Source organism: Portunus trituberculatus, chromosome 46, assembly GCF_017591435.1.
Source record: "Portunus trituberculatus isolate SZX2019 chromosome 46, ASM1759143v1, whole genome shotgun sequence".
NCBI lineage: Eukaryota > Metazoa > Arthropoda > Malacostraca > Decapoda > Portunidae > Portunus > Portunus trituberculatus.
The window spans coordinates 12,210,132-12,237,899 of record NC_059300.1 but is presented as its reverse complement, the minus strand read 5'-3'; the positions used below and the strand labels follow the sequence as shown (position 1 = coordinate 12,237,899).

Sequence of the window (27,768 nt, the reverse complement as noted above, 5' to 3'; positions counted from 1 at the left end):
TTTTTATAGGGAGAAGTGCCATTATTATATACTGTTGACAATTCTTGACACATTGGGATATTCGGGGAGAGTGTCAAATACACTGTGGCAAAATTTCATAATAATACGCGTGTTCCTTACAAAGTTATTCTAGAAAAACTTGCCCTCAAACTCTCTGAAAATCAAGAAAACAATGCGGTACCCGGTATTAGGATTATTGTTAACTTTGTCATAGTATGTAAAGTTGTAAAGTAAACCTATTATAAGTAATATTATAAGTGAAAGGGGTAACATGCTTTATGTGGCATGTTAAATTGGGTAACAAGCTGAAAAAGTTTGGGAACCACTGGCTTAGTAGTTGAACCAAAACAAAACAATTAAGGAAAAAAGGTTGGTATATATCATAAATAAGCCCTGCCTGCCTAACGTTCATATGATAGTGGGTATCTCAATCTTAGGAAAAAACGAGATGTTGATACAAGTCCGTCATCCTACCTGATAATAACTGATAACGGAATTCTACGTGAACGAAACTATCAAAATATTTCGGTAGTTTATCAAAGGACATCAGACGATCATGTTATAGTTGTTTTCATTTACCATTAATGAGAGTGTCGTTCCGTGGTAGCTAGATTTAAACATAGATGTAAGTGGGTTTTCAGTTGTTGGAGAGCTCTGCACAGCCCGATTGGTAAAACACCAGCGAAAATCAAAGCCATCGTGGTGTGAAATCCTCGAGCTGCATGAATAACGAATCATCATGCAGGTTGCCAATTTTGGTATACGAACGTACCAGATTCGGTACGTTTGAACTCAAAAATACGTTTGGTATATACTTTAATTAAATTTTATACGAAAACCTTTGTCCGTAAAGTTTTTCGAATCTCATATTTGAAGTTAACCTAATTGACTGGCGGTTTCCATTCGAATGAAAACTTGCCCCGTACAATATCACATAATTAACAGGTAAGTCTGGTATCATACCCATCAGAATACCAACGCCGCTCAGCCTGCAAGGGAAGGCGCCAAGTCGAGATACTCAGTCGTTATTTCAGTAATCACTAGTCTGTGAGTTTGTTGTGTTTAATCAGCCAAGGAACGCTACAAGCGCATTACATTGTTACACCTTGTACAGCGTGAGTGTTGTTAAACTGATGAAGAACCACTTCGAGTTTACTTCAGTTTATGAGAGTGACAATGTTGTGAAAATGTTGCTTACCTAATAACTATAGTTAGTGTGTGTGTGTGTGTGTTTTTGAAAGGATGTGTGAGGATGGCTCGGGAATCGGGATGCATGTGTGTGTGGTGTCACTGGTGTGAGTGTGTGTGTGTGTGTGTTGGGATGAATGTGTATGGATGGCTTGGGATGCATACATGTTTGTGTGTATATAATTAGGTATATTTTAGATGGTGCATTTTGTTAAGATTTGGTAGGTTTTCTTCATCTGATCTGGTACAATCAGCAAAATCATTCTGACAATCCTGATGAGTTAGCAACTTAATTGGTCTTCTTCACATGCTTATCTTACACGTAAATTGTGTTATGTAAGCCTGTAAAGGATCTCATATAACCGTTTTACTGGCTTTAGTCAAAGTAGTCATGGGACATCTATATGACATTGGACTCTGACGAGAAATGCATTGGACAATCATGATGCAATACTCATTTGTGTACCTTTTGATTTTTTATAAAGACAGGAAGAGCTATTCATTTCTTTATGTTTTTCACACAGCTGAATGTCATTGAAGAAGAGAGGATAGTTGTCTAGAAGGTTGTGTCAAGTTGATAGAAGAAGGAATTTAATTTTTGAGGCATTGATTGAACATTACTAAGTTTTCTCTGCCCCAATCAGATATCTTGCAGAGATCAGAAGTCAGGCATTGTGTGGAATCCCACATGATCTGTTTACTTCCTGAGGGTTGGTCGTCTCTGAAAGGATGAAGAAAAGTGTAGGGTGGTGTCATCTGCATAGGAATGGATAGAGCATGAAGTTTGGTTTAAGATATCATTAATAAATAATAGGAAGAGAGTGGGTGACAAGACAGAACCCTGGAGAACACTACTGTTAATAGCTATAGGAAGAAAACAGTGGCCATATACCAAAGCAGCAATAAAACAGTCAGTGAGAAAATTTGAGATGAAGTTGCAGACAGAGAAGCCGTAGGAGCGTAGTTTTGAGATCAAAGTGTGGTGCCAGGCCCTATCAAAAGCTTTTGATGTCTAAGGCAACAGCAAAAATTTCACCAAAACCTCTAAAATAGGATGAACAAGAGTCAGTAAGGGAAGCAAGACCCCCAGTAGAGTACCCTTAACAGAAACCATTATGGCAATCAAAGAGAAGATTATGAAGTGATAGATATTTAAGAATGTTCCTATTAAGGATAGATTCAAAGACTTTAGAGAAGAAAGACATTAAAGATATAGGGCTGTAGTTTGTGGTATCAGAACGGTCACCCTTTTAAGGAATGGCTGAATGTGGGGAAACTTCTAGAAAGAAGGAAAGATACAGGTCGAAAGACAAAATTCAGAGTTTGGCCAGGTAAGAGGAACAGTTTTTGAGAACAATAGCAGGAATCCCATCAAGTCCATAAGCCTTCCAAGGGTTTAGGCCAGCTAGGGCATGGAAAACAGCATTGTGAAGAATTTTAATTAAAGGCATGAATTAGTCAGGAGGAGCAGAGGTAGGGAAAAGCCCAGAGTCATCCAAGGTAGAGTTTTTTTTAGCAAGGTTTGAGGAAAAGAGTTCAGCTTTAGAAACAAATGAGATGGCAGTGGTGCCATTAAGATGAGATAAAGGAGGAAAAGATAAAAAAAGCAATGTTACTGGAGGTGTTTTTGGTTAGATGCCAGAAGTCTTGAGGGGAGTTGGATTTCAAAAGCTTTTTACATTTTCTATTAATGAAGGAGAATAGACTTGGCATGATTAGTGATGATTAGAGAAAAGGATGTGCTGCAGCCACTGCTACTGTCAACACCATACATGCAGATGCAAGTTTAGTGTACAAACATTGCAAAACTCATAAAATATATAACGGGTGTGACAACATTCATCAAATATTTTCAAGACTGACATCACTGTTAGTTTGAAACCAATGTCATTTCACTTTTTGAGAAGCAAATTATTTGCCTGGTAAATTAGGTAAAGACCATTACAAAGTTGGGTATATTACAACCAATATAATTTCAAACCACCTTTTCTGTGGACACAGCTTACACATCAATAATCAATTTACTTCACATGCAAAGATCTACCAATCTCAGTGAAAAGAAGAAAAAAATTTAGTATTTGTGTCTTTTTCCCACAGGTACATACCAGAAAACAACACTGACATTCCACTATGGGTGGATCACCAGTAAGTGTTGCTTTTAATTTCTTTTTAGTTTAATACACTCTACATAAAGAGTAAAGATTCTTTATGATGTGCAATGTCATTAATATTTCCACCATACATAATAAATATACCAGCTTACATTTAGCAGTTCAGTTTTTTTAGCTAACAAATATTGCAATCATTACAAAGAAACTAAAAAGAAAGAAGTTCTACATAACATACCGTAACTTAGAATAAAAGTACTACTTCAATCTTTAAGCGCTATACTATTTACTTGTGTATTGTATGGATGTGCATTTCTTAACTGTACATTATATACTTTGTTTTGAATATTCTCTCAAAGTACAAATCTGAAAGGCTCATCTTAATAACCTTGAAATAATACAACAAGAATAACACTTGATGCCATTAGGAAAGTCTTGTGTTGTTTATTCATGGCTAGCTAATTCATTCATACTTGAGAATCTAAAAATTCTGTGTTGGTCACTGCAAAATGATTAGCATATTACTCCACTAACATAAACAGAAACTTAGAGAACAATCAGATTGCTCCCTTCATTAAAAAATAAATAAATAAGTAATACTCATAAAATGGTCACAAATTGTAACAATGGCTAGCATGGACATAACATTCCACAGAGAACAAAGTCAACTGTGATTAAACTTAAAATTCTTGCATAATATAAGATGTTCTTCTACTGACAATTTGAAAACATATTTCATTCTTTCAATTGAAACTTATCACATATTAACTTCTTTTGTATTATTCTTTCAGTCCATTCAAGTTCCAGTATGTGAATGTTCACGTATTGATGACCTACCCTACGTAAGTATCAAAGTATTATCTCTTCATCCTTCATTATGAACTAGAATCCTAGGGCACTATGCATCTCTCATTCTAAGCGTTGCAGTAAGACAGGCAGGAATTGGGATGGAGTTGAAAGGAAGAGATAAGAGTTAACAGTCTGAGTCACTGAAGATTTCTCTTAGTCTCTCGCACAGAAGGAACCAATCACAGCCTGTCCTCTAAAGACAACTCTCTTTTTTCACACAAAACTTCATGCATCTACACTCACACTCTTCACTCAAAATTCTAAACCAATATGGCAATTCCTACACCAGCCTTGGAGTCACCATCTGGGAGAGACCACAGATGTTATGAAGTAGACTGCTTTTCTATTATTAATCCTGAGTCTCTTTACATCCCATCCATCTCTTTTTTTTTTTTTTTTTTTTTTTTTTACTTAGGTAACATTTAAGGTCTAATTTTTAGTAAATTAGAAAACAGCTATGACATAATTTCAGGCAGAAATATAAAGGGCACAACTTTAAAGAGATTGTTTTAGAGTTGCCTTCCTATCCTGGACAGCACACAAATGGACAAAGACGACACAGGGATGGTTAGCAGAAGGTTTGCAGCAACCCTCCTCCTATATATGAACTTCCTAAGAAATAACATACTGATACTGTAGCATCAGGTGTCTACTGCCTCTCCGAATTGTAAATATATTAACTCTTATCAACATTTTTATTCCATTACAGAAAGTTTATGAAGCTGCAGAGAAGGGCCACCTATCAATCATCAGTCAATATCTCAGAGAGAAAGGTCATGTGAATGCTACATACAAACAAGAGACAATGTTACATGCAGCCTGCAAAAATGGACGGGAAAATGTGGTACATTTCCTCTTGCACAAAAAATCACTGTGTGTCAACCTACGGAATGGTTACAATGCGACAGCACTTATGTTAGCTGCAGAAAATGGATATCTTGAATGTGTAAAACATCTTCTTGCAAACAACTCCACGGTAAGCTATAAATTCATATTATTCCAATTTTCAACAAGGAATATTAATGGCTTTGGCATTTATCCAGATTGCATTTATTTATTTTTTTTTTTCTTTCTTTCTTTCTTTTTAATGTACAGTTAGCTTTATCAAGTAATGTAACAGTTTTTAGGTTTCACCAAAAAGCAAGCAAACCCATGCATTCACTGGTTGCTGTAGTAATATATTTTTTGTGTATGCAATTTTTTTTAAATCATTGGACTTTTTGTTGTATTCCTGATGCACAATATCATTTGAGTCAAAGAAATTAGTCAACATTCCCTTTGTATTGCCGTGGATCCTTCATGCTTTTTTTGGGGCTTGGTGTTATGATGGCAGTCTTCTGGTTTGCACAGACCAGCATGTCCTGAGCAATTTCCTGCTACTGCTCCACCAGCAGAATTTGACACCCATCTCATGCACAACTCTTGTCTCAAAATGAAATACATTGATTCTGTGCTTGTTCCTGCTTCTTGAACAGTCTACTAGATCGTTAAACAATGGTTTTCCAATATCATTCACCAAACCTTCTCATACAAACTCCTTTCTGCTCATGGGTGGCCAGCCTGAACATGCCTCTCTTTATATTGAGTTGCAGCCATGTTTGAAGCAATTGTACTCCAGCTTGATCTGAGTTTGGCCCAGAACATCATTACAAAATGCCTGATGAATCTTTTCAATGGTTTGAGTTTGAGTATCACCAAGCTTTTGGCAAATAAACCCCAATGCAATATCTATGCCGATGACCAAGAGCAAAAATCAGATGCAGCCTATTGATGCAATATTTCCAATGTATATACACAAAGGCTGGTGTCATCTATCCACAGGAATTTCCCTATATGTTATTACTTTTGACAGTATAAAAAAAAGCAAAGTCGGATACTTTTTTAATAAACCTTATATAGAGATTTGTACTTCCTGTTCAAGTGAGTCCGATCACCATGCTTTGCATTATCTTTTGCTTTGTACCAAACTTGTGTTTGTTTACAGTCAAGAAAACTTTGTTTACATTTATCTGGTAAAAAAATAAATAAATAAATAAAAAAGCTTTTGTCCACTAAAGCATTTCTCTAAATATGTAAAACGTTAGTCTTAGACCGGTTACCTTGAATGACTATTAGTATATAAATAATTATACAGAATATTAATGTATAAAACCGACAAAGAAATTTGTACACTACAACAATAAGTATTTAGTAACTTCATTTAGTAATAAGATGTTATTACTGTACTAAAGTATTTGCTAATGTCTACAAGTTACTCATAGTATCAATTGATATTCATAGAATTTTCTTCCCCCAAGTGTAAGATTGAACTCTCCTGCAAAAACAATGAAGAACATACTGCTGCTGACATTGCTCACCTTAGTAACCATCAAGAAGTAGCATACTACTTGACCTCCTTTCTTCAGGTAAGCAAACTGTTGAGTAATTTGCAAATGGTTTCATAAATCAAACTATCCCATGTATGCAGGTTAGAAAAAAAAAATTATAAATTAGGTATTTACAACATGCAGATATTTCTCAATTTATGTGTGTTTAGATCATACAATTTTTAAATAACATGAGGTATAAATAAATGTAGTAATTTTTTATTACGTGGATTACCCACTACAGGTATTGGGTAGATTTTAGTGCCTAGCAGATGGAGCTGCTACCAGCAAAACAAGACTGACATATTGGTCTTCTCCAGCCACTAGTGGCTTTCCTTTTGTTTACATTGACATCAACGAAAAAGGTTTGAACAGATGCAGATAAGAATGTCAGCTGAATGCAATGCTCCAGACTTAGTATATACTGTACATTTTGTTTCAGTAATCATATTTGTGCAACTTTTACTTTATGCATTCCCTTCAAGAATGTATCTCTCACATAATCAAGAAATACTTGTGTGCATATATATATATATATATATATATATATATATATATATATATATATATATATATATATATATATATATATATATATATATTAGACACACACACACACAGTCAGTATTGGCACCAATACTTTTCCTCATTTATATCAACGACATGCCAGAAGGAGTGAACAGCTACATAAATCTGTTTGCAGATGATACGAAACTGCACAGAGTTATAAAGCAAAAAGAGGATTGTGAAATACTGCAAGAAGACCTAAATAAGATCTGGGAATGGAGTAAAAAGTGGGAAATGGAATTCAATGTGAACAAAAGCCATGTCATGGAAATGGGAAAGAGTGAAAGACGACCTGTGGGAATCTATAAGATGGGAGATGGTAGAACTGGAGAAAGTTAAAAAGGAAAAGGACTTAGGAGTGACGATGGAAGAAAACAATCAACCAGTAAGCCATATTGATAGAATTTTTAGAGAAACATATAATTTGCTAAGGAATATTGGAGTAGCATTTCACTACATGGACAAAGAAATGATGAAGAAATTGATAAGTACTATAATAAGACCCAGATTGGAATATGCAGGAGTAGTGTGGACCCCTCATAAAAAGAAACACATAAGGAAATTGGAGAGGCTACAAAAATGGCTACAAGAATGGTTCCAGAATTTGAAGGGATGACATATGAGGAGAGACTAAAGGCTATGGATCTACCAACCCTGGAACAAAGAATGGAGAGAGGAGACCTGATACAAGTCTATAAATTGATCAACGGAATGGACCAAGTGGATAATGAGAAACTGATCCTGAGAGAAGAATATGACATCCGAAGCACAAGATCGCATAGTAAAAAGCTGAGAAAAGGAAGATGTCTGAGAGATATTAAAAAATATAGTTTCCCACAGAGATGTATTGAGACGTGGAACAGTTTAAATGAAGAAGTAGTGTCTGCAACAAGTGTGCATACTTTTAAAGTAAGATTGGATAAGTGTAGATATGGAGACGGGGCCACACGAGCATAAAGCCCAGGCCCTGTAAAACTACAACTAGGTAAATACACACACACACACACACACACTCAACTCTCAATTAACACAAGGATTACATACTGGAGACATCACATTATTCAAATGTAATACTCCCAAAGAAACCAATGGTTACAGGCAGGGTTATATTCCTGGTCACTCAGAAAGTCTACCTTTTTTGGGGATTTGTTACTCAAACCTTTAAAAAAAATTAATATTACATCATTAGGACAAAAAAAAAAAAAACTCACCTGCGCATCTTTCTTGTCCGCGAAATTAGAAAATTATTATTCAGTGTGATATGTCGTATGATTTTAAATGCCAGGAACATTATCCCATATTCATACACTTATTATTAATGTGTTTATTATCAATTCATTTATAAAATAAACCAGGAGTATAATTTGGTGGTGGTTGGTAGCTGTGTTTATTTACCATCACATCAGTTGATCGAGCCATGCAGTCCAGACAATACTGCCTCACCGCTCCAAAACAGGCAACATGGAAAATTTTATAAAGAGAACCAGCCCTATTACTGCTGCAGAGTGTGATTTATTAATAGACTTGGTGAGCCAGGATGAGTACTTCTAAATAAAAGCACATGCAGCCATACAGTGGTGCTAACATTGGAGAGAATCGCCACCTTCAAGTGTGCAGAATATGGGGGAAGAGGACAGTCCACCAGCTATCAACAAAAATGGGTACTTATCAAGCAATAAAACCATACAACTGATCATAAGCTAAGTAGAATTCCAATAGAAAGCTTGGGAGATGGAGATGCTGGCAGTGGTGATGTTGTTGTTCTTCAGACCTGTTCATTTGCTAAGGCTTTCTTATTATCAACATGCTACCAACATTTTGTGGATTCCAACCCTATATATTTTCACATTTATAAAGTCAATTAGTTCACAAAAAATAATAATAATAGGTATTTAGGCAAAATTTATGCGAAGGTAATAATGAAGACATGGGTCTTGGTTCACTTTCGTGGTGATCGAAGGTAAATCCTGCCTGATTGTTGCCTTACTAAGTTGCAGGAAGGCTGTGTTTGCTCTTAACATCGATTTCTTCCGAACTGATGAAGGCGGAAGGTATTATTTAAGAATGTCTTATTGCATTTTTCCCCAGAAGCAGCATAGGTACGCATGATGTCATTGAGTCGATTTAATCATATATCCTTTAACCCCTTCCTGGCAGAGGATCTATATATAGACGTTTTGAAAATGGGACTTTTTGTCAGATTGTCTATATATAGACGTTTGTTCTTATTTTACTGCAATAAGTTGTAGCATGGTCTATATGTTGACAATTCCTTATAAGTATAAAAAAAAAAAAAAAAAAGTAACAAAATTCATAAAATAAATAATTACTTGGCATCTCAACTACCCAAACACTGGTCAACATGGCCTTTCAAGGCCAGTCACCACTTGTGCTTTGTTGATGGTGAATGTGCTACACACATAAGCTAATACTGAAAATTTTTGAAATTTTAGCACTTTTTTATTATTAGACTATCAAGTCAAAGAGAAAGAACTGTAGTACACACCAACAATGTTGCCTAAAAATGAATAGTACAAAACATGTACGTATATGAAAAATATGAAGAAAAGTGGAAGTAAATTACAGCCAGGTCACAAATTCTGGATGTGAGTCACTCCAAAACATTCATACAAATATACTGACATACATCATCACAAATCATACACAAACAACACTTTCATATAGATTCAATTGTTTGTTCAGTTTTGCAGCAGAGTCTATATATAAATATCACTTGTTCAGGTTTGCAGCAAAGTCTATATATAGATTCAATTGTTTGTTCAGTTTTGTGGAAGAGTCTATATATAGATGTCAATCAGGAGTACCCATTTGCAGGGAAACTATATATAGACATATGGATGAAAGTCGGAAGAGTCTATATATTGTTGCGACGGCGCACGGGGGGTGGTGGTAGCTACTTGCAGGAGTGAGGTGGTATTGTCGAGAGACAGGAAGTTGGGGACCAGAAGCAATGGCCACACAGGTGGATAAAACCATAGTGATTGGCCCAGAGGCAAGCTAATCATAGTGTTGCAAAAAGGGGAGGGGGGTATTTAAGCTGCCCCAGCTTAAATCAGTCAGTCAGTCCCGCCCGCGAGCAGTCTCGCCCCGCTCTCTCCCCTCTGCTTTGGGTCTGGTTACTTGCTGCTGGCCGGTCCCACTCTCAGCGTCTACCCAGTTCTCCTGATCCTGCGTGAGGACGGTCTGATCCTCCGGTGATCCTCTGCCCACCAGCTTGAGTAGTAGTTGCAGATGTCTTGCCCCCGCTGTCCCATCTCTGTTCTCCGTTTTCATACCCCGCATTCGCCCTGGAATTCCTGTTGTACTGTGTTACTACCAAAGTAAACGTAAGAAGCAGTACCAAGTGTTTCCTTCTGAGTGAGTCAGTCTGCCTAAGTAAGTACAGTACTTACTCCAATTTTGCGAGAAATGGGGCGGCATTGTGAGTCGCAAATTTAGAAATCCCAAAATTGGAAGTATTATTCCTATGGGAAAAATTGAATATGGTGGACCCCTCGTCCATGGTCGCCTAAATTTTCAATATTTTCTTAATATTTTGCCCATATTTATATCACATATATATATTGAGCCAGGTATCTTCCCATATGAATTATCACAGTGTTTGTACAATGGCTACGAGAATCAAAAATCTGTCCACCATAAGTTTTTACAGCTTTTTCAATTTTCTCACTGTTTTTAAACACCATTCTTACAGTTGATTCTCCCACACCAAACTCTCTGGAAATATCACAGTTCCTTTTTCCATCTCTTTTCATCTTAATTATCTTCATCTTCTGCTCCAAAGTTAGCCTAATGTTTTTCTTGGTCGGTGGCGCCATGTCGCACAAAGTCGAGCACAAGGATTTCTCCAAATTTGCAGAGAGAACTCCGTGGAAGTGTACATAAACAAGTGGAAGGCGGGAGGGAGCGGGGCAGTGTTGCCAGATGAGCTTCGTTGAATTACCACCAGATTTTTATGATAACTAGCCAAAAACGACCAAACTATGATAAACATAATATAAACATGATAATAATATAGTATAATATGATAAATATGAATAAATTAATAAAAAATTGCCTATATAATACAGTAATATATAAGTTGCGGGAACGCTCTCTCTCCCGCCACCACTCGCAATACCGGGAGAAATGGCAATTTTTGGTCCTTGGTCGCAAAATTGGCATATCGCAAAATTTGAACTGGCAAAATTAGAGTAAACACTGTACCTCGCCTCCTCGCTAGTCAAGGATCCTCATTAACTTATCCCTGTGCTGCCCCATCCTGAATGCTGTCCTGTTCTGCCGCTGAGTAAGTGAGTTGCTGTTATGGCATTGGAAGCTGAAGTAAGGACCTTGGGTGCCCTGCCTTGCCCAGTGGTTGCTGGTGAGGGTGGCTCTGCTGTGCTGTGTAGGTGGTGGTTCATAACAATATGTATAGACAATTTTTTATTTGGTAGTTCACTCATCTGCCCTGCCACTGGGATGGGGTTAATATCATCACATTGAATCAAAATGACATTATTCAGACTTCTGTTAATCAAAAGTTGTGTTTGTATATATATATATATATATATATATATATATATATATATATATATATATATATATATATATATATATATATATATATTTAGTCAACTCTCAATTAACACAAGTTTGAATGACGTGATTTTGATTTAATGTGACTTGATATTAAGGGATATATGATTAACTCGAAAACTGCTGTACGCCTTCTGGGTGGCTTGACGGCAAACTGCTGTACGCCTTCAGAAAACGCTCTTTTTAAACAGGCACCATAAAGTTCTCGTGATTCGTATTTCTTTGAAATTATTTTTTTGTGTTCTAATAACCTTTCTTTTAGTAATTTATATCCTTCTAATAAGAATTTGGTTATTTATATCATATTTATAAAGGAAAACAATGAAACCACTATGTTTTTATTTTATTTAGTTGACATTGCATTCCTTTCATAGATATTAAAGTTTGAGTCTCATGTATGGTAAGAGGAAGCTATAATTTAGTAGTATAGAAGTTGTTTTTGTATAATAGAAAAGAGATAAAGCGAATAAGATTATGGAAACAAGACCATCTTCACTAGATGTATGTAACACTGTCAGAAGTGTCGGCCCGGCCCGCACTGCGCGTCATGAGTCATGACTCATCGTCTCTCTCTCTCTCTCTCTCTCTCTCTCTCTCTCTCTCTCTCTCTCTCTCTCTCTCTCTCTCTCTCTCTCTCTCTCTCTCTCTCACACACACACACACACACACACACACACACACACACACGGAAATAATGAGCTCTGAGCTCGCTCCGTAGGGTAACGTCTGGCTGTCTCATCAGAGACTGCAGCAGATCAAACAGTGAATACACACACACCCGGTAACTCAGTGGTTAGAGTGCTGGCTTCAGAGGACCGGGGTTCAATTCCCCGGCCGGGTGGAGATATTTAGGTGTGTCTCCTTTCACGTGTAGCCCCTGTTCACCTAGCAGTGAGTAGGTACGGGATGTAAATCGAGGAGTTGTGACCTTGTTGTCCCGATGTGTGGTGTGTGCCTGGTCTCAGGCTTATCCAAAGATCGGAAATAATGAGCTCTTGAGCTTGTTCCGTAGGGTAACGTCTGGCTGTCTCGTCAGAGACTGCAGCAGATCAAACAGTGAAACACATACACACACACAACACACACAGATATATAGTATGATATGTATGTTATTGTGGCTTACACGGAACTAATATTTTGTTACTTTATTTATTGTGAACCAAGCAAGAGTATTTTTGTTTCACTTATTTATTTTGAACAAAGTGTGTGAGAGAGAGAGAGAGAGAGAGAGAGAAAAAAATTGTAAAACAATAGGAAGCTAGAGCAATATTTTGCATTACCATTACCAGTGCATATGCATTTTTATTTGACCAATTTATCCATTCCATATGTATGTTTTTACTCCATATACTTTGATGCCATTTACTTTATTTGCGATTCAAAATATTAGTGTCAGAATAATGGAAAGAATATTACTTATACGGAAATTGCCATTATAGAAATATAATACTTTTGTTTTATCATTTATTTCTCTTGAAGCAAGCAAGAGAGAGAGAGAGAGAGAACATTCGAGTGTTGACAACACTGTCCCGTCGACGAACAGTGGCAACAAGCGGTCTGTGTGTATCCTCCCTGCCGCCTCCCCCTACCTCCCCCCTCCCATCCCGCTCTCCACAATGCCTCCAGATACTGCCAGAAATCCATTTTTGTGGCAAAAAAAAATTAGAAATATGGTAGCTACAGTAAATTTTGAGTTACAGAATTGTGAAATGAAGTATCTGTGACACAACTTTATAAAGTATATATCTTTCATTGAAAGTCAATCGTTCGCTGATTTAGCCGCACCAGGAGACACCCTCTGAATGTGAATGCCGCAGTTTATGGGTTAAATAATGCAACTTATTTAATTTAACACGGGTTAATTCGACCTGATGACATCATGGCAATAAAGGGACGGAAACACAAATATTGTGGTAAAAGCAACACACAAGCTAAAGAGGGTCACAAGAAGAAGCAGTTGCCACCAATCAGCAGCAAACAAAAAATTTAATGCCTCCTCATGCTTTGTTTTCATGTTCCATGCAAGATTTCACTTTTTGCATCACAAAACAATCCTTTCTTGGTTGTAAGGCTTGTAAAAAGCTAATAGAAATGTTACGTTGTTTCGTGACTATAAATGTATATATGAGACCTCATTCCTCAGTCTGGAGCTAACGCACACTGTGAGTTCTCTTACCTGGTGAATCATTTCTCTGTATTTTCACCTAGTTTACATCCTACATTATGGCATTCAAGTGTTTGTCAACCTCCTCACAAGAAAATGGTTCCAAGAAATCAAGCAAGACTGTGACCATTGAAAAGAAGTTAGAAGTGTTAGATCACTATGCTTGGGGAGAAAAGGCCTTGCTGATTGTCCATGATTGTCCATGTGATGGGACTGAGAAAGAGCATGTTGTGTACCATCAGAGCTAATAATATGAGAATAGGTGTTTTTATTGTTTCCGTGACCTAGTGATATATTGATAGTTTTTAAGGTTTGAATAATAAAATTCCTAAAATAGACAGACTTTCCCACTGGCCAGGAACAAAACCTCCCCATTACCATTGTTTTCTATGGGAAAATTATATATGAATAATGCAATTTTAAATAATATGACATCTCCAGGAGCATAACCCTCGTGTTAATCGAGAGTTGACTATACATTTATATTGTAGCATATACATGCAGTTCATCAAGATGTATCACAAGAAATGTGCATATACTGATTGTAATGACCCCCTGTATGTATTGAAATGGCCAGCAACCACTGACAGTTCAGTCCATTGAAACCCCTTCATTACTATACACATACAAGTTCTGACTTGCTCAGCAACAAACAAACATATTTGCTGAATAGGGCAAGGCCTCGGGTATTTACAAGCTACAAGCAGCGAACGTGTTTCCTGTTAGGTTCCATTCACAAATAAACATTCTAGCACTCTTTAAAACACCATAAACTCACAGTCATGGAACTGGAAAAGTGTTATAAAAAAAAACACATAACTTATCCATTTCTTCTTTGTAAAATAATTTTTTCAAAGTGAAAACTACCTATCAGTATGAATTTACTTAGTCTTTGTACAATTAAGTGCATAATATTAACATGTTAATTGTGTCACTAAGTGTAATTTACACATACTAATATCAATCCTTTTTTTTTTTTTCCACAGAAAACACCACCATATACTCATTCACAATGTGATGTAAGTTCTCTCTCTCTCTCTCTCTCTCTCTCTCTCTCTCTCTCTCTCTCTCTCTCTCTCTCTCACTTGCTCAGCAACAAACAAACATATTTGCTGAATAGGGCAAAGCCTCGGGTATTTACAAGCTACAAGCAGCGAACGTGTTTCCTGTTAGGTTCCATTCACAAATAAACATTCTAGCACTCTTTAAAACACCATAAACTCACAGTCATGGAACTGGAAAAGTGTTATAAAAAAAAAAAAACATAACTTATCCATTTCTTCTTTGTAAAATAATTTTTTCAAAGTGAAAACTACCTATCAGTATGAATTTACTTAGTCTTTGTACAATTAAGTGCATAATATTAACATATTAATTGTGTCACTAAGTGTAATTTACACATACTAATATCAATCCTTTTTTTTTTTCCACAGAAACCACCACCATATACTCATTCACAATGTGATGTAAGTTCTCTCTCTCTCTCTCTCTCTCTCTCTCTCTCTCTCTCTCTCTCTCTCTCTCTGTGTAAAACACTCCCTCATCAAATTCTTAGTTCCCAACTATTTATTGTTTTATTATTATCTTGCTAACTGCAAGCTTCCCCTCCCCCATCAACCTCACAACACAGGACTTTCTACTTTCTTTCAACACTTTTGTCCGTATCTTATGCAAGAATTAAACAATATCCTCAGTCATTCATTCCTTTTCTGGTAAACTCTGGAATTTAATGCTTGCTTCTATATTTCCTCCTTCCTATGACTTGAGCACTTTTCTAGAGGGAGGTTTTGAAACACTTACCACCCAATACTGGATAAACTTTTATGGCCTTTCTTTAGGGACTGGCACATCAATGATGCCTTCATATTATTTTTGTTTTCTTATACCAGTGCAACTCTTACATAATAAAAAAAAAAGTTGAATATTTAACTAATAATTAAGGAAACTCATTCCTATCACAAATCCATATAATTTCTCATCACTTGTTAGGGCACTTATCTTAGCAGAGCTATATTTAAGATAAAGTATTAATAAATACTAAATCATTAATAAATATTTACTCTATTAAAGCCAACAAACACCTTTAACATTAGGTAGAGTAGGAGGGAAATCATAATCATTGATCTGATACATGAATAGGTAGTTCTAATAAAAGGACCCAATGCATATGAAAGTTTGAGAATCACTTTTTATAGTGCATGTGTACTTATAGTTATTTCATTAATTCATCATAACTTCTAATAAAAGCTGGATTTGCAAATAATGTAACTGATTAAGTTTTCTATTTGGTGATTTTCTACAACATTTTTCAACAGAGCTCAGCCAAGATGCCAACAAAATAGCTGGAAGTACAAGATGTCTGGATTTTCTGCAGTTGGGTTTACACATTTAGCACTTCTCAAGAATAATTACATTAGTTAATTAATTAGAACACTGACAAAAACAAAAAGGAAACTCTCCTGTAATGACTGTCATCAATGATAGTGACTGATTATATATTCTTAAAATCTGCTATATGTGAAATATATCATTTAAGGCAGACAGATCATGATTGTGGTTATGTTTTTATGGGGTCAGATCATGTAATTACCCACACTTGCCACTGTGTTTTTGTTTGTATGGTTGATTAAACTCACTTAGGAGGTGTTGTGCCACTACTCTTGTACTGGTCTTTTGAGGAGCTGGTTGGAAAGTTATGCAGGGAAAACGTAGCTACATTATTTAATCTCAAGTGGATTTGGGTGAATATATCCTACTTTGTTGAGTAGGTGATTGTGATAATTATGCATAGTGTAGGAAGGTAAGGACCAAGGGGATAAAGACCACAGTAAACTTGAGTTTGACCTGACTGTCCATGATACCCTATACACCTCGCTGCCACTGAAAGTGGTGCACATGATAAACAAACCATTGTCTAGAAAAAGTGCCTAATTCCAATGAAACAGAGGGCTCTCTCAAAAAGAGACGTTTAGGTCTAGGTACATTTCTAGGGAGACAAGAGTTACAAAGAGCTGTCACTATGTACAGCATCCATTGAAAAGATGCTGTGAAAATGCTAATGATTCCACCTCCCGTGAAATAAACTGCACTGGACGAAGATGTGTTTCGTTAAAAGAACCTTACTTCTAATAAGGCACCAGTAGAGTGCTTCATCATTTCTCACAGTAAGAGAGCAAAAATCATTGGTATATGTAACACAAAATGTAACAAAAAACATCTGAGCAACACTCATCGGTAGCAGGTGCAAAATTCACTTCACACTAAAACCTAAAACATTTCAATGAGTGTGACATTTTTACATTCATATATAAACTTCTGAAGTCTCTCTCTCTCTCTCTCTGTGTTTCACTGTTTGATCTGCTGCAGTCTCTGACGAGACAGCCAGACGTTACCCTATGGAACGAGCTCAGAGCTCATTATTTCCGATCTTCGGATAGGCCTGAGACCAGGCACACACCACACACCGGGACAACAAGGTCACAACTCCTCGATTTACATCCCGTACCTACTCACTGCTAGGTGAACAGGGGCTACACGTGAAAGGAGACACACCCAAATATCTTCACCTGGCCGGGGAATCGAACCCCGGTCCTCTGGCTTGTGAAGCCAGCGCTCTAACCACTGAGCTACCGGGCGTGTCTGTGTGTGTGTGTGTTTCACTGTTTGATCTGGTGCAGTCTCTGACGAGACAGCCAGACATTACCCTACGGAACGAGCTCAGAGCTCATTATTTCTGATCTTCGGATAGGCCTGAGACCAGGCACACACCACACACCGGGACAACAAGGTCACAACTTCTCAATTTACATCCCGTACCTACTCACTGCTAGGTGAACAGGGGCTACACGTGAAAGGAGACACACCCAAACATCTCCACCCGGCCGGGGAATCGAACCCCGGTCCTCTGGCTTGTGAAGCCAGCACTCTAACTACTGAGCTACCGGGTGTGTGTGTGTGTGTGTGTTTGTGAGAAAGTAAGAACCCTGAGAATTGCTGAAAAAAATAATAAATAAATACAGATGGAAAATGGAATTATACATGAGAAAGTAAAAATTATGAATGAGGGTAAGGGAACAATTAAGGTATCACTCCCTGTCCTTTAAAGCTCTGACTGATAAGGGAGAGGGAAAAAGACAAGGAAGGAGGTTTGAGACTAGAGAAAAAGAAAGAGAGAAGAAAAGAAACTACTATGAGAAGAAAGAACATGCAGAGAGAGAGAGAGAGAGTCTCTCTCTCTCTCTCTCTCTCTCTCTCTCTCTCTCTCTCTCTCTCATCAGCAAAGCTAGTCAGGGTAAAATCAACAACTTGCATTACCTAATGTGTTTAGGGAGAGAGAGTAACTATAGCAAACATGACCATGAACATTTGACAGCATAAAAAAAGGAGGTTATATGTGGAATTACTGATGTATGGGCGTGTGGGTTGGTTAATTACATCATAATGCACAACCTGAGACTAACAATAATGGGTGCATACTTAACTGGAATGTGCACGAGAAGGGGAGAGTGAGGTGAGATGAGCGTACTTCTATCACCTTCAACGGCTGAGGAGTCGCTGCATGCCACATCGTGAAGAGTGAAGACTGAAGAGTCAGTGAAGAGTCGAAGATTGGCATTCCGAACACACTAACACAGTATGTCTCGAGGGTTTCTGTCTTGCTTTTTTTTATTATTTTCACTTTTTAACGGTTTATCAGTTACCTTTATTATCATCTACAGTATCTCCAGGCTTTAGTAGTTATAGTAGTAAGTAATAGTAGTAGTAGTAGTAATGCCTGACTAGCTGGTGTGAGGGAATGAAACTTACACTTGTGGTAGTAGGAGGAGCAGAGATTTTTGCATATTAACATTATCATCACAGGAATAGTAATAGTATCAGTTTCATCATAAAAGCACTGTGTCTTTAAGATGAAACGTTCGAAAATGTTGTAGTGCCTGGAGGTCGTACGTATGTAATTACCCCTACATTTGTTGCACACTCCTTGCACACTTAATTTGCAGTCATGGACGGCCATCCTCTCGCTCTTACCGTGGGAAATCTGGAAAACATATTTTGAAAAATAGAGGAGCAGGGTGCCAAACATCCTCTCTTTTTCAGCCAACATCTGAGCTTGAATTTCGAGTAAAATGTACCAGTAGCGTCTACAGTAGATTGCTCGCGTAGCTGCTCGTTGGTGGTCGAAATTTTGGGTTTGCAGTGCAGTGTGCACGTACCATTATAACGGTGCATCATAGAGAACAGAATACATTCTTCTAAAAGTAATGTTAAAAACATTATACTATTTCTTTTATAGAATTTAATTCTTTAGTAATAAGAGACGCTACTTCATGTGAAATTACAAATAAACATGCATGCCGTTTACATTTACCTACTTGGGTACCTATCTAGGTATACATTATACTTGTAGATAATAAGGTTATTTTTCTGTCAAATGAAGCATATAGATTTATATAAACATTGAAAACATGGAATGTTCATGAAATACAAGTATATGATTTTTTTTGTTTATATGAGTTATGTTGAGAATCTTGAGTGTAGGAAGACTGCGGTAGAAAGCTACGTAGAGACCTCGAGTGTGGAACAGGAGTGTGAAATAATTAATATACTCAATTATACTCCATAGTTTGAAGGCTGCGATGCAGTGACTCATTGTCATCAAGGAGTCTCTATACAATATTAGTGTCAGTGAGCCTCTCTATACGATATTGGTGTCCGTGAGGCTGAAGTGAGGAGGCGTAAGTGTTGAGCTACTCAGCTGGGTGTGCACTCCTTTACCTTGCTATAGAATAGCCCCATCATCTACGTCATGACCTCTACCAACAAAAATATACTTCATCCATTTGAAATTGAACGTTCTATAGGGAGTTTACAGTGCATAGTCCTGGAGGATATACTTTCAGACAGGTAAGACGTCCAGAATGTAGCGTCCTCGTTACCATGGAAACGCAAGTCCACGGCTCTACGCAGCCCAGTGTTCACAATAACGTTATTATAAGGATTAGACTATATGACAGATTGATAACTAACGTGACAAGCCACGACACCTCACGTCCATTGTATTCATTGTCTCCTGTCTTCTCTCTTGCCCCGATAAGTGAAGGCATCAGACTCACGTTGTCATGAGAGTCGTCAAATTATCGCGCCTCCCGATCAATCTCCCACTTTTCAATGGTTTCAAAAATAGGCCACGACACCAGCAGTTTTTTTTTTTTTTTTTTTCATTCACTAAACGATCTATGTTAAACATTGTTCGGCCCCTTTCTCATACCATTTTTGTATGATTTATTTTAAATGTTACCTTCCCATTACTTCCCTAGTTATCATAGCATATCCTTTCTCTGTCTGTCTATTATACTAGGGCGATATCCAAATAAAAGGGAATTGCCGAGCTCTGACACATGCACATACACACACACCAGGTCTCTTCTACAGTAGCTTTCTCATTTTGCACTCAATGCTTGTTACTTCACAGTTGAACACGTTCCTCAACTGTCTTCCAATTATACTTTCTTAAATCTTATTTTCTTTTATGTGTCGATGCACCATGCTTTGTTCATATACAGCACATATGCAACACATACAATACTATACAGTACTATAGTAGTAAATTTATCTACATACATCTCTATACAACTTCCTTTATGCACTCATTTCAAGAAGTATGTGTTCACCTACCTAGTGACTCTTTATTTTCATTCACTATCTTGCCTTGCTATGTTTATTTTTACTGTCAGTGTCTCCATATCTGTTGTGTCACATTACCCCATACTTGAAACTGTCCGTTCTCTGATGTAAATTAATCTATTCAAAATAACATTCATCTTTCTATGATTTAATTTTCGTATTCAGTTAATTATTTTACTCATAGTTTCTTTAATGTCAAATGTTCTCTTTCCACACATTATTTTGAACTTATTTACTTATTCTCGCTATCTTTCCTTTGACTCATTTTCCAGTGCAGTATCATATGGAAAAAAAAAGTGTATGCAGACTACATATTTTTCATCTGCATTCCCCACTCAAATATCTTAACAATACTATATTCATATACTTCACTTACAATCTTAAACACTTAAAAAAAACATCCTTATATTTTACTAAATACTTTTCTCACAGCAAATGCCCAGTATAGACAAAACCTTCCTTTTCCAGAGCTGTATTGCTCTTCACAATCATATTCTATGTACCACCCTAGGCCTTTAGATAAATGATTTACTAAACATTTTACATGTGACACTCAAAAAGACTTATAACCTTAAAACTAACATGTTTATACTTCTCATTCTTATCTTTATATAAAAGATTAGCATGGACTACCCCAGTCATTTGACACCATACCAGTATATATTACAAAATTAGAGATGTCCATTATAATAGTAGTATTTGCAATAAATATACAAATGTCCTAAACTAAAACATAAACAACTTGTTATACTGCATTTACTTATTTATTTATTATTTGTTCATTTCTATTTATTCATAATATTATTTTAATTAACGATGTGTTTTGGCTTAGGTGGGTGGACTCCTGTGGCCACTTGATTCAGCTTGGGATGCAAGCAGCATTGGAAGCAAAACGTGGAGGCCATGAACAAGTTCAGCACACTCTCACTCTTTGCCATAAAGTAGGTAATATATATAGGTACTAAACTGTCTATGTTCTCAATATAAACAACAATACCATTTATTTTCATCACTCTATGATAACTATACTTAAATTTTAGGAACTAGAAGTAGTATGGCACCTGCTAACTGCTGAAACCTGGAGACTACACCTCCTCCCTCTCCTACTTGATCACAGTCATGACAGAATTCCCATCTCTTCCCTTCCTTTCATAATGGTGGTGAGTTAAATGTGTTTTCTGTTTAGTGTAGTACATCAATAAAATGGATAAATTGTATAGGCTAGTATCTATAGGTTGCTAATCTACTCAACTGAACACTAGTTTGCACAGTGAAATGACTTGCATATTCCAGTGTCTGGAGAATTCTAACCATATTAAGATGGAAAGAACCATACTAAGCAGATCCACTGAGAAGAATCAAACCAAATATTTTCCACTATCAGGACACTAAGATAAAATGTCATTAAAATAACAAGCATAACAATTATCATCTTTAATCCTGGTAGTAGTAGCAGAAGCAGTAGTAGCAGTAGTAGTAGTAGTAGAGTAGTAATAGTAGTAGTAGTAGTAGTAGAGTAGTAGTAGTAATAGTAGTAGTAGTATCATTATTCTTTACATGGAAATGTTCTTATGATGTATCATCTCCAAAACATTGATAATATTAAGAGATCTCACTCACAAGACACATCTGTTATTATTCATTGAAAAGAATTGGTATCTGTTTTCTCCACAACATATTTTTATGTCTACTTATATGCTTCAATTAGTAATAATGATTATTGTAATAGAGTTTAATAGAATTTATTTACTCATTTCATTCTGTAGTTGCATTCAGAAGTAGCAGCACTTGGCCTGATAGAAAATCTAGTTTTCCATGAAGAATCTGCTGCAGCGTTGGAAGGACTTGTTCTTGATGTAATAGACTACAGTGTAAGGCAACTGGTCCGGCTTGCCACTCATGCCCACACTCATCCAAACCAGCCACTCTACAGTCCTGATGAGAGTTACCATTCCATTTTTTCCTTTAAAAGAGACAGTAAGTGAATAAAATTTTAGAATGCTTCCATAGATCATGAATAAAACCACAGATTTTTATGGTATACATAATTGTGTTACAATGGCTGATTTCAGAGTTTCCCAGCCACACATCATAACTTTTCTTTCATCACTGATGTCACTTAATTTTTGTCTTCGAAAATTTAGATAATTTCTTGGGAATTAAACTTTTATGTCTATTTGTATATCAAGTTCATCAGCCTTTCAAGAGTTTCACAATTCTCAGTTATTAGAAAAAGAGATTGGAACCACAGATTGAAGGTTTGACTTTCAGTATTAATCTTTTTATTGCCTCTGTGCTTAGCCAGAGCCTTAGAAACAAACAAACTTTTATGAATAAGGCAATCTAACTTATCAGAAAGGTGCATTGAGCAATAAAAGGATTGAGAACCAGTGATCTACCTTATGTCTTCATTCCCTTGAGGTGTATCATTTGCTACATGAAGATATTTATTTGCCTATATTGTATTGCCAAATTAGAGATATTTTACATTGTTTACAATTGCAAGATACAGTTGGTTGAGTATCTGGATATGGATAGCAAGAGATGACATGAGCCATCAGACATAATCTTAAATTCATCTTGAACAAAATTCTGCCCTCCAACTGATCTTAACCTATACATAATTCATACCCCTTCTTATCACCTTCCTATTTTGATTTTTTAGAAAAAATACAAATGGATTTTTTGGTAATTTTTCTTATTACCAGCAGATGACAGAGGTGAGCACAGCAAGAAAGTAACGGCTAATGATCATGGTGAAAAAAAGGAGGATGACTCCCAGAAGACCTTAAAGTGTTTTGAAAATCCAGATGGAAATGAACCAAATATACATCAGGAAGTGAGCCGGGAGGAGCGAAGGGCAGGACTGGTGCTAGGGGCAAAAGCAGTGGCTATACTGCATCTCTTGGCTGGATGCCAAAAGCACCTTCCTCTCTGTGCCACCACACGCTTGATGAATACTCATGATGTGCCACAACTTCTGGCAACATTGCTATATATACAGCCATGGAAAGCATACCACAAAGATGTTATGCATATATTTGAAGATAGTGAGTGGCAGGAAAGAACTCCAAAGGCTCCACCACTTTCTTGTACTGAATGTCAAATGTGGGCCACACTTCAGACATTGCTTTTTGATTCTGACTCTATCAGGATGTACGAAATCAATACTGCACGAAGAAATGTGCTCTTGAAATTACGTGGCCATCTAGATGAAGCAGCATTATCCCAGGTCCCCTCCTTGGAACACATTGCACGGTGGCTTGCCACTCTTGCCATCAGTGCCCCACAACTGTCACACCCACCACCACTGATCACTACTCTCCCACAAGTAAGCACATTTCCTTATAAAGCAATCTGACATAATAAAATGTAATGTCTTTTATTGCAAATACATGTTTCTTTTAAAGTATTTACCACATCTTATAAGCTTTATCTCTCTCTCTCTCTCTCTCTCTCTCTCTCTTGTTCTTAAGAAAACTAAGAAAACTAATATACATGTAAATCTTAATCTACTTTCACATTTTCACATTTACGTAGCTAAGTGAAGGTGTATCAGGTACATGGGATGGCCGTTGGGAAGAGTTGTCACTGCAATTAGCCTCAAGCTTTCTTAAACCCACAACAAAGTGCCTCCAGGCACTGGCATCCACCATGGCAGCTGCCTGGGACTTGGATGCCCTTGAGGAGCTACTACCTCATCCACCCATGTGTACATCTTGTGGTGGTCCCGCAAGCCAGAGGTGCTCTCGATGCCACAACCAGTGGTATTGCAACAGGTCTGTTTTAATCCTCTTTAAGCTTCATAAACCAAAGTTAAATTGTTACTTATCTTGCCTCATCTCATCCATACTCATTACTAGGTCTGTTTAATTACAAATGATGGTGGTTGCAAATTCAGGATCTCAGATCCATATATATATATATATATATATATATATATATATATATATATATATATATATATATATATATATATATATATACACTCGACCCTCGAAACAACGGATCTCCCATCAACGAATTTCAGAAACTACGGACAAATTCTGGAGTCCGGTTTAATCTACGGACGAATATTAAAATGCGCAATTGTCCGTTCCCGGCAAATTATTGTCCGGTAAACTTCGTTTTCTGTATTGTTTATTAATATTTATTAAACTGACCATGCTCATGTCATCTATTTCAGGTTATTTGTTTTACTTAATGCTTTGTAATACTGCTTGAATGATTTCTTTATGATTACACAGTATTTTACGTACATTTTACACAGTATTTTACGTACATTTTATAGTTTTTTATGTACTCTTGCAAAGAACGGACTTTTGCAATCTACAGACAGGGTCATGCACGCATTTGTCTGTTGTTTGAGGGTCGATTGTATATACAGGTAACTCTCGATTTACGCGTGTTTGATTTACGCGTTTTTGTTATGAGGCGACCGAAAAAATATTATAATTAATTTAATTTGCGCGATCGGTTTGCTTATACATGATTTAGCCCAACCACATTTTCAAACTGAGTGCCAGACGCAAATTTCAAACTGCACGCCAGAGAGTTCCGCAGCTGGCCGATAGGTGGGAGCTCCACTCTTCTTGTGCCTCATTTGCAGTCTGCCAGCACTGAGTACAGACAGAATCTCTTCGATATGCCTATAATTCACCAAGATGGCCCCAAAACGTCCTTCATCTTCTGCATGTGGAGTTATTTTTTGATAAGTGGATTTTTGATAAAGTGGTAAAGGTCAGAGAAAGATGGTGACTGACTGTGGTGTGACTAGTGAAGACAGTGACGCAGTGAGTGTTGTGTTTATGTATTCTTTGTTTTGTTGTTTTCTCTTTATTATTTTTTGCTTTCTCTTATTATTTCTTGTTTTCCCTTTACTTTAAATACACTTCTAATATTTAGAATGGTAAATAATAAAAACACGTTAACTTAGCCAAATAAATAGAGTATTTTGTACAAATTTTTTTGGACCACATCCTGCATCCCCCCTATTATCTATTGTTTCTTATGAGAATTACATGTTTGTTTTACACGAATTTTGATATACGCAATGCCTCTTGGAACGCATCTATCACGTAAATCGAGTTACCTGTATATATATATATATATATATATATATATATATATATATATATATATATATATATATATATATATATATATATACACACACACACACACACACACACACACATATATACATATATATATATATATATATATATATATATATATATATATATATATATATATATATATATATATATATATATATATATATACATAATTCAGCAGCTTTTCTTTCTTCACAGGAAGTGTCAAGTCAAAGACTGGCCTCAGCACAAAAAAGTGTGTGACCTTTTAGTAACTTGCCACAGTAAAACTGACAATGCACAGGGACACTCTGCCTCCTCACAGAAGTAATATTCTTCATAATGATGTGATTATATGGAGAAAAATGGTAAGAAGCCATATGTGAAATGTAAAAATGGTAATACTATACAATGTGCTTTTCCACGTCTTTTCATAGACAACCAATCCTTCAAGAAATAAAACAGATCATGCAGGGGAGCCATAGTTTCTGATGGTGCATAGTAAACTTTGTATTTTTCAACGCTTCACAAACTCAGTTCCTCCATCTATCAACTCAACACAACCTTCCAGACGATCATCTTTTCTTTAATGACACTCAAGTCTCTTGTACACTGAACATCCTCAGTGTGTATTTTACTTCTAATCTAAACTGGAAACTACATCTTTCTCTTGCTAAAACAGCTTCTATGAAGTAAGGTGTTTTGAGTTATCTCCACCAGTTTCCTCAACCCCCAACTGCAAACTAAGTACAGTTGTATTATTTGACTATATATAGAGTATGTTTCACATGTATTTGGGGTTCCACTCATACAGCTTTTCTTATACTTCTCTGTATTTCTACCTTCCCATGACTTGAACTCATTCAGGAAGGAGGTTTCAAAACACTTATCCCATACTTTTGATTAGTGGTTTTGACTTTGTTTTTTTTTGTTTGTTTTTTTTCAATCACATTTACTGTTGCCCTTGGCAAAATTACAGCAACTTTTAATAACAGACTTTTCAACTAGTGTGAAAAAGAAACGGGTGCAACAAAATTTTTAGATAATCACAGCAACCTTGTACAATAGTCCCAACTCTGCTTTGTCATTACTACTATTTTTCTCTGAAACTATGGCAAAAACTAATCTGCAAAATAGTAGTATTGCAATCATTACAACTTTTGATTTATGTTTGCCAAAAGTATGCTCACATGTTTTGAAATCATGCTCAAGGTACCAGAAATGTAGGTGGTGGTGATAATAATGTACTATGTATAGTACATACATTCAATAACTTCAATATGAACTATATGACAATGTTATCTTTCTAAAGAGTATGTGTGACAAGTACATCACACTTTACCAGATGTCATGCAATAATTTTCCAGTAAATCTCCCTTATAATACATTATCTTGCATTCTACACAGTCTTAGTGTGTAGAACTTTGCTTTCTCTTATTATTTCTTGTTTTCCCTTTACTTTAAATACACTATAATTTTTCATGAAAAATCATAGTCTAGAATCATGTTTTACTGAATTGCAGTTCAGTAAGTGCTTAACTAGAAGAATGTCATCTCTTTGCCCAGTAAACTAGCTCAATAGTTACAGGCAACAATGCTCAATACTGAAGTGATGGACTTGAGATCTCTTGTTTTACAGTTCAATTTCCACTTAAAATTAACCATTTTTCTGCAATTGCCAATTGGTTGTTCACATGTTGCCAACAACCTTATTCTTTAATTGCAAATACATCAGGGAATTACAGTGTGTAGTATGAGCTTATACTAATGCTACACAGGAAATTTTGTGTGAACCAACATAGTTGGGAGCTGACCACTCAACTTTAAAAAGAATATAGGTCTTCAAGTTGATTCTACAAGCCTCCCTAAACAACTGCATGTAAAAAATAAAATAACATTATAAAGTATAACTAAAATCCTGCAGTTTTGTTTGTACCAAAAGAAAACAAACTACTAACTGCTGCCAATTAGTGACATATCTATAATTATTTTTTTTCTCAATCAATCTTGGTTGTTTAAAGTATTAATCAATAATTTCCATATTCTGTTCAATATTAACACTAAATAAATGGACAAAGTTTACAAAATCATCACAAATTTAAAATGATTATCTTTAGCCAGTTAACTTGTCAAGTTGACTATGAATG

At 36.3% G+C, this 27,768-nt stretch overlaps 2 protein-coding genes across 10 annotated transcripts; both read left to right on the top strand.

The window, feature by feature from the left end:
* Positions 1-776: 776 nt before the first annotated feature.
* On the top strand, positions 777-16,938 carry LOC123519940 (cortactin-binding protein 2-like). Of its 8 annotated transcripts, none has more exons than XM_045281661.1 (8): positions 777-945; positions 3,286-3,333; positions 4,088-4,138; positions 4,855-5,121; positions 6,443-6,550; positions 14,828-14,860; positions 15,275-15,307; positions 16,157-16,938. In XM_045281661.1, the coding sequence occupies exons 2-8, from the start codon at positions 3,319-3,321 to the stop codon at positions 16,181-16,183; spliced, it is 534 nt and encodes a 177-aa protein (XP_045137596.1). In that variant the 5' UTR covers positions 777-945; positions 3,286-3,318; the 3' UTR covers positions 16,184-16,938. The 8 variants fall into 8 exon arrangements, with proteins under 8 accessions (XP_045137596.1, XP_045137602.1, XP_045137594.1 ...); XM_045281659.1 differs by having other exon boundaries at positions 945-1,047; XM_045281660.1 differs by lacking the exon at positions 777-945 and adding an exon at positions 961-1,115.
* Positions 16,939-19,163: 2,225 nt separating this feature from the next.
* Positions 19,164-27,747, top strand: LOC123519926 (zinc finger MYND domain-containing protein 10-like). Of its 2 annotated transcripts, none has more exons than XM_045281637.1 (7): positions 19,164-19,745; positions 21,358-21,466; positions 21,566-21,685; positions 22,292-22,502; positions 23,234-23,856; positions 24,066-24,304; positions 25,841-27,747. In XM_045281637.1, the coding sequence occupies exons 1-7, from the start codon at positions 19,648-19,650 to the stop codon at positions 25,950-25,952; spliced, it is 1,512 nt and encodes a 503-aa protein (XP_045137572.1). In that variant the 5' UTR covers positions 19,164-19,647; the 3' UTR covers positions 25,953-27,747. The 2 variants fall into 2 exon arrangements, with proteins under 2 accessions (XP_045137572.1, XP_045137573.1); XM_045281638.1 differs by having other exon boundaries at positions 19,165-19,745; positions 23,237-23,856.
* Positions 27,748-27,768: the final 21 nt, after the last annotated feature.

Coding starts and splice junctions, on each gene's coding strand:
- LOC123519940 (XM_045281661.1), top strand. Junction 5,122..6,442: donor TTCTTGCAAACAACTCCACG/GTAAGCTATAAA, acceptor TCTTCCCCCAAG/TGTAAGATTGAACTCTCCTG. Junction 6,551..14,827: donor ACTTGACCTCCTTTCTTCAG/GTAAGCAAACTG, acceptor TTTTTTCCACAG/AAAACACCACCATATACTCA.
- LOC123519926 (XM_045281637.1), top strand. CDS start 19,648: ATGACCTCTACCAACAAAAATATACTTCATCCATTTGAAATTGAACGT. Junction 22,503..23,233: donor TTTTTCCTTTAAAAGAGACA/GTAAGTGAATAA, acceptor TCTTATTACCAG/CAGATGACAGAGGTGAGCAC. Junction 23,857..24,065: donor TGATCACTACTCTCCCACAA/GTAAGCACATTT, acceptor ACATTTACGTAG/CTAAGTGAAGGTGTATCAGG.